The sequence below is a fragment of the Balaenoptera ricei genome, chromosome 10 (assembly GCF_028023285.1).
Source record: "Balaenoptera ricei isolate mBalRic1 chromosome 10, mBalRic1.hap2, whole genome shotgun sequence".
Classification (NCBI taxonomy): domain Eukaryota; kingdom Metazoa; phylum Chordata; class Mammalia; order Artiodactyla; family Balaenopteridae; genus Balaenoptera; species Balaenoptera ricei.
The window spans coordinates 6,368,229-6,380,832 of NC_082648.1; the positions used below are offsets into that span (position 1 = coordinate 6,368,229).

The following is a 12,604-nucleotide window of genomic DNA, read 5'->3' on the forward strand; positions in this document are numbered from 1 at the left end:
AGGGCAGGATGGAGGGTGGGCGGCCCTTTCTGCTCTCTCAACCCCTCCCAAGGCCACCCAGGGAACGCAGATGCTGCAGGAGAGGGGAAATCCAGCGAGATGTGGAAGTAGCTCCCGCCCTCTTCCTCCTCTTTAAAGCTTTTGGTTTCTCAAATACCTGCCCGGCCTTTCCATCTGCTTCCCCCCACCCCACCCCTTGGCAAAAATCTCGAGGCTATTGGTGGGGTGTCTGTAGGATCCAGGCCATCCCTCCAGCCCGCCCCCAAAAGACACACTCCACATTCGCCGGCAGTAGGTCGGGATTCGGAGAGGTCCCTCCCCGCAGGAGCCCCACCCCTTCCCACCTCCTCGCCCCACTCCTTTCGCCGCGACCGTAGTCTCTCCATTTCCCCCTCCTGGTGTAGTCCTCCCTCCCGCCTCTCGCGCGCTCCCTCCCCTCGCTTTCATCCTCCTATCCCCACCTCTCCAACCTCCGCTTTCATCCTCCTCCCCTCTCCTCTCCTCCCCGCTCCCGCCTGCCCCACCCCTGGGAAGCCCCTCCCGTCGGGCAGCGCCACTTTATAAGCGGGTTCCCTGGCCGGGGGCGGCAGCGGCTGGTCGGCGGCAGCTCTGCGGGTGCGGGGGCGGCGAGCCGAGGACCGAGCGACCGCGGCCGGAGCGCGCCGGCCACCGCCCGCACCGCCCTTCCGCCCGCCCTCCGGACGGCCGCAGCCCTGCGGGTCTCCGCTCCAGACCCACCCCCGCCCCACCCCGCGCGCCTCTGCCGCCTCTTCCTGAGCCCCAGCTTGCCAAGCGGCCGCCGCTGCCGCTGTCGCCGCCGCCGCCGCCACCGCGCCAGGTTCCGGCCGCGGCCACCCTCCGCCGTCCAGGGCCCTTCCGTCCCGGCCCCGGGACCCCGACTCCCCGCCAGCCCCGGCCCCGGCCCCGGCACCATGTCGGAGAAGAGCGTGGAGGCAGCGGCCGAGTTGAGCGCCAAGGTACGGGCGGGGCCGGCGGCGGCCCGGCCCCCGCACGCCCCCCGGGCTCCGCGCAGTCGTGCGCCCCAGGCCGCCCCCGACGGCCCCAAGCTGCTGCCCGGATGCGGGGTCCCGGCGGACCCCGTTCCGCCCTCCCCCCGCGCCCCAGCCTGGCGCTGCCTGTCCCGCTTCGCGCGGCTCGCGCCAGCGCCCTCTAGCTTCCCGAGCACCGTGCGCCCGGCTCCCGGCCTGGCCGCTCCGGCCCCGCGCCGTCCCCACCCCTCTCCGGCCCCGGCTCGCGCGCCTCCACCCCGGCCGGTGACCGTCGGAGCTCTGCGCGTCTCATCTACCCTGCCCCCTCCCCCGCGCCCCTCTCCGGCGCCCCGTCCCCTGTCTTCCCTTCCAGTCTGACCTCACCTTTCCTCCGCTAAGCGGTTTGAGAGCCTCCGGTGTAAACAGGACTCTCCTGGGAGGCTGCTCCTCTCGGCCCCTCCCCTCGAGGCCCGACAGTCTCTTGCTTCTCTCCTCCGACAGCTACTGCCTCTATTTTCTCCTTCCCTCCTTTCCTTCCATCTTTCGTCCACTGGCCTTCAGCTCTCTTAGTCTCCATAGCCCTCCTCCAGCGTCTCCCCCCACGCTTAAAGAATCTTGAATTCCTAAAAACCAGAAGGGGGCCGGGAACAGCCTTCGAAAAAGCTGGGGCCCAGCATTGCATGGCATTGCATCGCGCCGCCCTTGCTCCTGTCAGCTCCCTCCCTGGCCCCATCCCTTCGGCCTTGCCTCTCTTCCAGCCTTTCTCTAATTTCCCTAGGGAACCTGCTGAGTGTCGCTTGGGGAAATTAATTCGGCCAGGGTTTGGGGGCTGGGAGCCCGACCTTGGGTGGGGGGTGGTTGCTGAGGAGGTCACAGAGGTCTCCTGGAGGCCGGTGAAGTGAAAGGGGGAACCAATGGGATTCGAGGCAGTGGGAGACAGGGGCTGCGTGTGAGATCTGACAAGGTGTGCTGAGCGGCCCTCCGGTGGGCTGTGCGGTGGCATGTGACTTCCCTGAGTAGGTGTCTTTGTATGTCTGAAATCCAGCGAGTGTGTGGGACTGCCCGTGTCAGTTACATGTGTGCGTGTGGAGACGTAGCTGTTCTGGAATCGTGTTGCTGCTTTGTGAGTGCCGAGTGGCTCCACTGTGCTCTTGTGCTGTCTCAAGAGTGTGTGCCAGAATGCCCAAACACCGGGCCGTGTGTCCCCGGATCGCGTGGGCGCCCCTCTGTAGCCGTGTGTGTGAATCAGTGTCAGCCCGTGTCAGTGTGTGTGCCCGTGTTGAGCAAATGAGGCCAGAGAGCAGCCTAGCACAAGACCTAGGTCACATACCCTCCTGGAAAAGGGATCACGGAAGGACAATGACCAGGAGGACAGGACCAGACAGGGGAGGAGAGGGCCCGGCCCCTTGGACTTTGGCCTCTGGTAGACTCCCTCCCTCCCTGGCACTCACTCTCCTTCCCTCCATCAGCCCCGATGAGAAACTCAGGCAGGCCAGGGCCGTGCAGACCTGGCGCTGGGGCCCCCAGAGAGAAGCTGACGATCCCCTGGCTCTCCGGGCCCAGGATGTAGGGGAAAGCCCACCAGGTAGTAGAAATGCCATGCCGACCATGTGGCAGAGAAATGAGGACAGCGAAGTGGCATGAAGAAACCTAGCTGGAGTGAGAGGGGCAAGCGTTGTGTGCTCCCCATAAAGGGAGAAGGGAATTGAGCGTCCCTCCAGGCCAACCACCCAGCACCAAACCTCTCTCCTGTCCCAACCCTGTTCCAGAAAGGACACACCCTCCCAGGGTGATCTACTCACCCAGAAAACTTCCATCCCCGTGGAATCGGATACACAGAGTTGCACACCAACACCAGATCCGATCCGATCACACAGAGACACCACAGTGCCTGCCAAGGGGTGGGGTAGAGAGAGGACTGGAATCTCAATTGGAAGGGCCGGTGTGGTGTCCCAAGAGAGGGGACTCTTGTGAGCACCTCCCTGGGCCACATCACATCAGGACAAGACATCAAAGGTGTGCCTGCTGGGGTCTTGGGAAGGAGAGAGGGGCCGTGTGGCGGGAGGGGACTCTACACAGGGACCTTCCCCTCTACTTTCCCATCCCGCCCACACAGACCTTGTCTGTCTCTTCGTCTACGTCTACCAGGTCCCAGAGTGTTTCCCTTCCACATTTCCCTTATCCTGCTTCCCCTACATCCCCGCTGGCAACGGTGACTCCTACCCTTCTGCCACACCAGTGCACACACCACACCAGGGCCCACACCACACCAGTGCACACACCACACCAGGGCCCGCACCGTGCTGGTGCATGCACCATGGGTGGTCGGGAGGAGGAAACCACCTGCACTGTCTCGGGGCAGGAGTGGGCAGGTGCTAAGGGGCCCTTCCTATTCCTGTAGCCTTGGGCCAGGTACGAGCCTGAGGATTAGGGGGGCACAAAGGCAGAAACAAAGGCTTTCGCAGCTGAGAGGGAAGCTGGGAGGGATGCCCAGGAGAGAGTACTCAGGAGAAGGCCCCAGAGGTAGACAAAAGGCAGAGCAGGGCCGGCAGAGGGAGGGGGCAGGCGAAGGAGGGACCTCCAGAGGGGGTGGGGCGTCAGGGCTGCGAGCAGATGGAGGGGATTTGCTTTGCTGAGCTGAACTCTTCAGCCGGTGAGGTTGGGCAGAACTTGGTGGGGGTGATGAGCGCTTACCTTGGCTGCCTCTTCCCGGGCTTCGTCACTTTTCTCCTCCCCCGAGTCTTGGGGAAGGTGTCTGGTCTCAGCCCCTCTGTGGCTGTGAGGACCCTGGGACCTCTGTTCAGTCTCTAAGCCGCACTGCCCACTTTCTCCATCTCCCACTCCTCTAAAGTCACTGCAGAGGGAGAACCGGGCCTGGAGGGACTTAAGGGCTGCAGATCGTTTGTGGTGAGAGGAAGGTGACCTCTCTCTCTCTTGCAGGACCTAAAGGAGAAGAAAGAGAAGGTGGAGGAGAAGGCAAGCCGGAAAGAGCGAAAGAAAGAAGTGGTGGAGGTGCGGAGGGGTCACCTGCCCACCGTGCCCCCAGCTCCCTTCCTGGGGGCCCCGCCTTTCCCTGACCCCTCCCATCCTCGCCGCCCTGCCCTCAGGCCCCTTACCCTTGGCGGTGATGGTGGGTGGAGGCACAGGGCCACCCTGACACCTCCCTCTCCCGGTCCCGCAGGAGGAGGAGAACGGAGCTGAGGAGGAAGAAGAAACTGCCGAGGATGGCGAGGAGGAAGATGAAGGAGACGAGGAAGGTGGGGAGGGGCAGGGAAGGCTGGGCTCAAAGGAACCGTCAGGGTGGGTTTGAAGAGCCGAAGCAGGGCTGAGGGCCGCCACAGGGGGTCTCTGCTGGAGCTTCCAGCCCTTCCCCAATGACCCATTTCTGGCTCCTCAGATGAGGAAGAAGAAGAAGATGAGGACGAAGGGCCCGCGCTGAAGAGAGCTGCTGAAGAGGAGGTTTGGGCTGGGTTGTGGGCTGAGGGGCTGTCAGGGACGCAGCAGGGCCGGGAGCCCTTTGGATTTGGACCTAGATCCCGGTGGTGCAGGGCGGGGGCTGGAGCAGCACAGAGGGCGGTCCCTCTCCCAGGCGACAGCTACCCCAGCTCTTTCCCTCTCCACAGGATGAAGCGGATCCCAAGCGGCAGAAGACGGAAAACGGGGCGTCGGCATGAGCCCCCTGCCAGTGGGCTGGGGGTGGGAGGCCACTCGGGGGCCTGGAGGTGAGGGCAGGGACAGCCGAGCACAGCCGCTCTTCACCTGGCTCCCTGCTCTGGGCCCCGCGCCAGAGCTGCCGCCCTCTCTCTCCCCAGCCTTCTCATGCCGCCCCTCCACACACTGCCCCCTCCATCCTCACTGCCATCTTCCACCTCCTGACCTGCTCCATCTGAGCTCCCCAGCTGGTCCCCGGTGGCCCCCTCCCTCTCCCTCCTCTCTTCCTCCATCCCCGCAGCCAACCCCACCCTCCTCTGGGAGCCTCTCCTTCCTAACCTCTGCATCCCAGCCTCACGTCCTGCCCATCCCTACCCTGCCTGATCCCTGGGTCTCCCTCAGATCCCCTTCTCTCAGACAGCGCCAGGCCGGGGTGGGAACAGGGTTGGGGCCGAGCCCCACAGCTGCCCCCCTCCCCTCCCCTTTTTGTATAATTTAATAAAGAAACGGTCGCGCTTCTGTTTTTAACCTGTCTCCTGCTTTCCCGGGCAGAGCGAGGAGGGTGGCCGATGGCACATTCTATCAGGACCCCTTCCCTCTATAAAAATATCAGCGGCACCCTCCTACCACCCACCCCGGGAGAAGACAAGAGCAGCTACGCTCCGGGTGGACGGGGGGCGCGGTGTCTTTGAGAGCTGACTCGCGTCCTGGTTTTGGATTCTTGGGGATGCTCCTCTCAGCCATACACACACCCTTCCCTGCTAACCCACACCAGGCTAGACACTGCTGAGCCCAGTGGAAAGCTACCAGCCCTATTGTGCTGAACCAGGCAAAGAAACAGCCTCAGAAACAGGAAGTCCCGCCCCTGAAGTGGGAGAGGGCAGGAGACCTGGGTCTCAGCCTCTTTGGATGGAGTGAGAGTTGCCTGGCACTGAGCAGTGAGCTCCTGGTCAAGCAGGGAGAACTCCAGGACCTCCTGTGGTTCCAGGCCTGCTGCAAGTTCTGGCTCCGCAGGCTGGGTGGCGTGGGGAGCAGGGGTTCCCCGCTGGCCTTCTCAGGCTTCCTTCCTTAGTTCTGCCTCAGTTTTTCCTGAGGGAAGATCCCTGCTGCAAGATTTCTGCATTTTTCCGTATCACCCTTGCCCTCTCTTAGTTCAGAGCCTCTGGATTGGGAGAGCCTGCTGATTACACAGAGGCCTGAGCTGTAGAGGGGTGTGTGTGATTCATTGATACCATTCATCCCCAAAGATGAGAAGACACCTGTAACTCACCCGGGGTCAGGATCACACACACAGACACATATACTCACAGCTTTTGTCTTCACACTCCCTACCTGACCTTAAATCTCTGAGCCTGCCTCAGTTTCCTCATGTGTACAATGGGGGATAATATTAGATTTCATGAGTTACTGTACACAAAGTGCCCACTACAATGCCCAGCACATAATGAAGGCACAATATAGTGTAGCTATTCTTTTCCCTGTGTGTGGGGTGCCCTTCAGACCTACCATCTTTTAGGGTACAGTAGAGCTTCTAGGAGTCATTGGATGGGTGGGGAGACAGGTAGACGAAGGTAATGAAGTTCTGGGAAGGTAAGGGAATAAGGGAGGGGATGAGTACCAAGGAAAGGGCTTGCCAAGAAAGTATGACGGGCCTGGGGAGGCAGCTCAGAGATGGGCAAGTGGGTAGTTCAAGGCAGAGAAGGGCAGAAGTTCCTGGGGAAAGAGAACAGTCAAGAGGGTGGGGGAGGAGTGGAGAGGGTGGCGGGGACACCCAGGACTGAGGAAATAAACAAGGGGAGCGCCACCACAGGGGTGGAGGTAATGCTGCTGGGAATCAGCCCCCTCAGACTTTCCACTGCGAAGCGAAACCGTGAGCCCTGGGGTGCTGGGGGGGGCAATGGGGAGGGGAAGTGCAGAAGGTGGAGGGAAGACAGAAGGACAGGGGCCAGGGCCCTGGGAGCAACAGAACGGCCTCTAGCTCAAGACAGCCACCTTACCTCCACTCTGCTCTCTGCCAGCGCCCTGCCCCGTCCCCCGGGACCCCCACCCCACCCTGACTGCACCCTCTGGCTGCCTGATCTGCCGGGCTTTCCTCTAGGTTCCAGCCCCTGGTCATTGGTTCCTCCCTCTCTCTCCAGGCCTCCATTCCTCTTTTTCTAGATTCTCTTTCTCCAACACCCTCTTTGCAGAACCTCTCTTTTGAACATCAGTCCTTCCCCACTTTCTGACTTCTTCCCTTTGGAGGGCTGTGTGGCCCAGGCCTCAGAGGAGATGCGGGAGGCTCGGTTCCCGGCCTGGCTGCTTCTGCAACTGCTGTGGGCAGCTGCAGGTAAGGTGGGGACCACCCTCTGGGAGGGTTGACCTCCAGACCCACAGCAGGGGGTGAGGAGGGATTTCTCGATGACCACACAGATGCCAAGGTCCTTAGATTGGGTGGATTCTTCTAACGCCTTTCTTGGGGCAGTCCTTCAGCCCCCAAAGCCTCTCTTAGGTCTCCCCCTTGGCAGGGAAGGGGCAGAAACCCAAGGTCTCCCTCAGCCCTGTTTCTCCCTCAGAAAACAGTGAGGCTCCCTCTCTGCTCTGAAGTCTCTTGGCTCATGGCCCCTCCCCTTGGCCTCTCTTTTCCTCCCCAGTGGAGGCTCCAGACCCTGGGGCAGAGGTCCCGGTGGTGTGGGCCCAGGAGGGGGCGCCTGCCCAGCTCCCCTGCAGCCCCACGACCCCCCTCCAGGATCTCGGCCTTCTGCGAGCAAGACAAGTCACTTGGCAGCATCTACCAGACAGGTATGCACCCCAAACTGCAGCAACAAGACCCCCAGATCCAGCAGTAAAGGCATCCAGACTCCCAGTCCCAGGCCCAAGCCAGCCCTCTGTGTTCTCCCCGGAGCTGTCAGTCCCCCAGAAGCCAGTGGCGCGGCCCCCACCCCTGCCCTTCCTCCGCAGCCTGCCCCCCTCACACCTGCATCCCCCAGCATGCCTGCCTCTCTCCGGTGGTGGATGGTGCTGGCCAACCGGAGCGGGGGACGGGACGGTTAGCAGTCCAGAGATCTTCCCTTTGGGTGGGCTTCCTCATCCTCAAAGTGTGGTTGGACGGCCTCTTCCCCGGGGTTTCTCCCCCTCGGATTTCTCAGTCCCATCTCTCTCCTGCCCAGTGAGCCCGCGGCGCTCTCCCCCCGGGGCCCGGGGCCCCGCCGCTACACGGTGCTGAGGCTGGCTCCCGGAGGCCTGCGCGTCGGGAGGCCGCCCCTGCAGCCCCGCGTGCAGCTGGATGAGCGCGGCCTCCAGCGCGGGGACTTCTCGCTGTGGCTGCGCCCGGCCCGACGCGCCGACGCCGGCGAGTACCACGCCGCTGTGCGCCTCGGGGACCGCGCTCTCGCCTGCCGCCTCCGTCTGCGCGTGGGCCAGGCGGCGGGTAGGTGTGGGGGGGGGGGGGATGGAGGGGGGGAGAAGCGGGGCTAGGAGGAGGGCGCCCCATATCCCGCCGCCCCGGAGGCAGGAAGGGCTGGGCAGAGGCTGGCTGTGCTTCTAAGGATGCGCCCCAGGCCCTGACGGAGAGCCCCGAGGGGCGGAAGGGGCCGGCGAGCCTGCCTGCGGGGTGGAAGGTGCCCCCGGAGAAGCACGTGTGTCGGGGGAGGGCCCGGTGGAGAGATCGTATCACCCCTTGAGCTCCCCTTCCCCGACCCACAGCGGGAGTGCCAGGGTGGAGGAGGGGAGGCACCCCTTCCAGGGGAGAGTGCGGGGCTGGAGTGACCCCGTTCAGACATCTGTAGTCTGTAGCTCAGGGGGTGGGCTTAGTGGGGATCCTCAAGCAAGGCCTGGAGAAGGGGAAGCGTAGACCAAGCCCAGTGAACTGGAGGCAGGGGGCAGGGGAAGTCGGCAGGGGACTCCTGGGCATGCATTTTAAGCACCTCCAGGGGCCAGGCCCTGGGCTGGTTGGGTGGGAGGAGGGTTGGGAGAGAGAAGACAAAGAGATCTACAGCCAGGTGCCTGTTTCCAGGAGCGTCCAGCTTAGTTGGCCTGATGTGTTGGGAACGTGGGCCTGATCAACCTTCTCTGTCCTTGCCCAGTGACTGCCAGCCCCCTCGGGTCTCTGTGGACCTCCAGTTCCGTCATCTTGAACTGCTCCTTCAGCCGCCCTGATCTCCCAGCCTCTGTGCACTGGTTCCGGGGCCCAGGCAGAGTCCCCGTTCAGGAGTCCCCCCATCACCTCTTAGCCGGAAACTTCCTCTTCCTGCCCCATGTCAGCCCCTTGGACTCTGGGACCTGGGGCTGCACCCTCACCTACAGAGATGGCTTCAATGTCTCCACCACGTACAGCCTCACTGTTCTGGGTAACTCCTCCAGTCTGCCTTCACACTTGACCACAATCCCTTCCTGCCCCCCTGCCTCCCGTCACCTCCCCCGGACTTATGAGCCCCCAAACCAAGCTGACGGCACCTGTGATTGCTCTGGGCCTCGCTGTCCCACTCCTTTCTCTTTCCCTTTGCAGCCTCTCAGCGGCTTCTCCCTTCCAGCTTTTCCCTTGGTCATCCGGCCTCACTTGCCAGCCTTTGGTCCCCTGCTGGCCCACGCGCACCCGGGGGTTCTGAGTATCCTCAGTTCATCCAACTTATTCTGCTCCTTAGCACTCTTCAGAGCCGGACCACCTCCTGCACCCTTCCTCCTCCCTTCCCTGCAGACCTAGCGCTCCAGCCCCTTTGTAACTTGGGGCTCCCTTTTCTTTGCAGGCCTGGAGCCCCCAGTCCCTCTGACAGTGTACGCTGGAGCCGGTTCCAGGGTGGAGCTGCCCTGCCGCCTGCCTCCGGGTGTGGAGACCCAGTCTTCCCTCACTGCCACGTGGGCCCCTCCTGGGGGAGGCCCCGACCTCCTGGTGGCTGGAGACCATGGCAACTTTACCCTTCTACTAGAGGCTGTGGGCCAGGCCCAGGCTGGGACCTACGCCTGCCGCGTCCACCTGCAGGGGCAGCAGCTCAGTGCCACTGTCACTTTGGCAGTCATCACAGGTCAGCCCCAGGTGGGAAAGGACAGGAAAGGAAGGCTAGCTGGGCAAAGACTGGGCAAGTCTGCCTCATGATGCCAGGCCACTGGGCACAAGTTGCAGGGGGATGCCCCTTGTGGCCTCCTCTTTTCTCGCCCCCATATAACGAACAGAAACTGAAAATCTCCCCTGAGTCACTGGATGAATGTTCCACTCTTCTGTAAGGGACTCCCCTGCTCTGAATTGGGGGGAGGGTCAGAGAAGTTAGAAGGAGAGGTGGCAAAAGTTTGAATGGTTCAAGAGAAGTGGAATATAGTTCAAGAATCCTTGCCCACTTTGGAGCCAGGGCCTGGGTTAAAGTTGCGGGAAGTGGCCTGGACTGGGGAGGAATGAATAAATCCGTCCCTTAGTCAGCAAATATTTACTGAGCAAGGGCTTTTCAAGATAGTATAAAACAAACATAGAAGAAAAAACCAAACTCAGAAAATATGGGTTGATTGTTTGGTAGCTATCACCGCTTGGTTGTGTCTGCCGTACTCACCTATGCCACTAAATAGTAGCACCGCATAGTAGGCGCTTAATAATGTATATTGGTTGAATGAATAAATGAACCTGCCAACAACACATCTCCTGAAGACCAGTGCTGGATTTCCACTTGCTTCCCACGTATCTCTACATAGATATGGTACCCACGCCTGTCTCACTCTGAGCCCCATCTTTTCCTCGCACCCAATCCTCTTGCTAAGTCACCTTCCCGTCAGTAACTCCACTCATGTCCTACTCATCCTCAGCTTCCTCCTTCCCAGTCAGTTATCACAGCCTACCAATTCTTTCTGTCCAAGGTCTTCTTGAGGGTCCACTGTCTTGAGTCAGTTTTCCAAGCTATCTGCATGACAGCTCAACGGGAGAGAGATTGTTGCCCCTGTTTTACAGAGAAGGAACTTTCCCAAAGTCACAGAGCTGGGAAGTGCCAGACTTGGGGCTAAACTCAGGTGTCTGTGCCAGCAAACCTTCAGGGGCTTGTACACCATGCTCAGCTCCAGGCCATTCATCAATTTTCTCCTCCTGCCCATCCCCACCGCACAGCTTCGAGATGATCTGTCTCTAGATCTGTTGATCTGTTCTCTAGACATTCAGAAATGGGGATAGAATTCATTTGGGGGACACAGATGTGAGCCACAGCATGGAAGCAGGAAAAGTGCAAGGTCTCCGGGGGGCCAACTCACCTGAACGATGGGGGTTCTGAGCGTTTGAGTAGAAAGTCATGGAAACGAATCTGAAATATCTGTCATGTGATCCTTCCGGCCAGTTTGAGTTTGAACAGTCCCCCGAAGGCAGTAGGGAGCCTGGAAAGTTTGGGGGCAGCACAGTGATCTGACCAGAGCTTTGTCTTGATAAGATTAATTTGGCCATGACCCTGATCTCCTCCCCTCAGTCTCACCCAATCAGAGCCCAGGTGAGTCAAGGTGACTGAGACTTGGGAGTTGAGCCTATGCTTTCATGTAAGAGGGTCAGGGCCCCAAAAGATCTCTTCCCTCTAATTTTTTCAGTGACTCCCAAATCCCATGGATTACCTGGCAGCCTGAGAAAACTGCTTTGTGAGGTGACTCCAGCATCTGGACAAGAACACTTTGTGTGGAGCCCCCTGGACGAGCGGTCTCGCAGGACCTCTCCAGGCCCCTGGCTGCTGATGCCGGAGGCCAGGCTCCTTTCTCAGCCCTGGCAGTGCCGCCTGTACCAGGGGCAGAGGCTTCTCGGGACCGCGGTATACCTCGCTGAGCTGTCTCGCCCAGGTCCGAGACCCCACAGCACCATAGCCCCAACTCCAGACCAGTCACCTCCATCCCACTTCCAGACCTCCTCCCCACACCACGCCCCGTCCCCGCTCTTTCTCTCCAGCCAGGGAGCTGACCTCCAGCTCTTGTCTAGGCCTGACCCACTTCTGCCAATAATTAGCTGAGTGACCCTGGACAAGTCCCTTAAACTCTCTGGGTCTCATTGTCGGTAACATATCAGAGGGGTATGGCAAGGTGTCCTTCCAGCCATGACCCTATGGCTGTTGCAATCCTGACCTCTCTCCGTAGGTGCCCAACGTTCTGGGAGAGCCCCGGGGGCCCGGAAAACAGGCCACTTCCCTCTCCTCATCCTTGGTATCCTCTTCCTGCTCGTGTTGGTGACTGGAGCCTTTAGCTTTCACCTTTGGAGAAGACGGGTGAGCCGGGAGCCCCCCTCCCCAGTCCTTGGTGTGCTGTCTGGCACCCCTTCCTCAGGTAGATGAGCAAGGTTGACCCCTGAACTTGCCCTCAGAGCCCCCTCTCCATGAGCCTCTGCACTCCAGGGACCCCTTGTACCTGAAGGAACCAAAGGAGGCTCGGAGGGGCTGAGAGAAGGCCTGGGACCATATGGGCAGGGAGGGGCCTGGGAAGGAATAGCTTATTCCCTTTCCCTTCCCCCTCCTCTTTCTCCTACCCTCCGTGTCTGGCTTCCCACAGTGGCGACCAAGAAGATTCTCTGCCTTAGAGCACGGGACTCACCCACCTCAGGCTCAGAGCAAGATAGAGGAGCCGGAGCCCGAGCCGGAGCCCGAGCCGGAGCCCGAGCCGGAGCCGCAGCCGCAGCTGAAGCAGCCCTGAGCTGGAGCCCGGCAGCCCCTGCCCCTCCGCAGTTCAGTGCAAATAAACTCCCCGTCAGCAGCAAGCCTGAGTCTGGCCCCTTCTTGCCGAGGGAAGGTTCTGTCTCTCCCCAGCCTCTGGGGCTCCCTTCTCACACCCTGGCCTTCTGACCTACTTTCCCCAGGCAGTCTTGCATCTTCCCCTTTTCCGTTCCTGGTTTCTTCGTGAGTCTTTCTTCCTGGTCTCTCTCTTGCTCTTTCTTTCTCCTGGGGAGTCGTTTTCCGGAAGGTCCGAGCAGCCCTCACCCCTCACCCCTCCAGCCCCCTCCTCCGTCCTGCTCACGTTGCTCTGGCTGCCCGCTTTCCTTTCTATTTTGC

General features: G+C 61.1%; 2 protein-coding genes and 1 long non-coding RNA gene across 3 annotated transcripts; 2 read left to right on the forward strand and 1 right to left on the reverse strand.

Moving 5' to 3' along the window:
* The first annotated feature begins 406 nt into the window (after positions 1–406).
* On the forward strand, positions 407–5,168 carry PTMS (parathymosin). The gene is made up of 5 exons (XM_059935222.1): positions 407–977; positions 3,930–4,001; positions 4,171–4,246; positions 4,387–4,448; positions 4,613–5,168. Exons 1-5 carry the CDS (start codon positions 933–935, stop codon positions 4,661–4,663), a joined length of 306 nt encoding a protein of 101 aa, XP_059791205.1. The 5' UTR covers positions 407–932; the 3' UTR covers positions 4,664–5,168.
* Positions 5,169–6,571: 1,403 nt separating this feature from the next.
* Positions 6,572–12,312, forward strand: LAG3 (lymphocyte activating 3). The gene is made up of 8 exons (XM_059935220.1): positions 6,572–6,969; positions 7,274–7,421; positions 7,790–8,049; positions 8,705–8,968; positions 9,365–9,640; positions 11,166–11,408; positions 11,700–11,827; positions 12,108–12,312. Exons 1-8 carry the CDS (start codon positions 6,912–6,914, stop codon positions 12,246–12,248), a joined length of 1,518 nt encoding a protein of 505 aa, XP_059791203.1. The 5' UTR covers positions 6,572–6,911; the 3' UTR covers positions 12,249–12,312.
* LOC132372950 (uncharacterized) lies at positions 10,634–12,604 on the reverse strand. The gene is made up of 3 exons (XR_009505297.1): positions 11,190–12,604; positions 10,842–10,961; positions 10,634–10,740 (listed from the first exon to the last, which is right to left on the reverse strand). It is a non-coding gene; the product is annotated as an uncharacterized LOC132372950 (long non-coding RNA).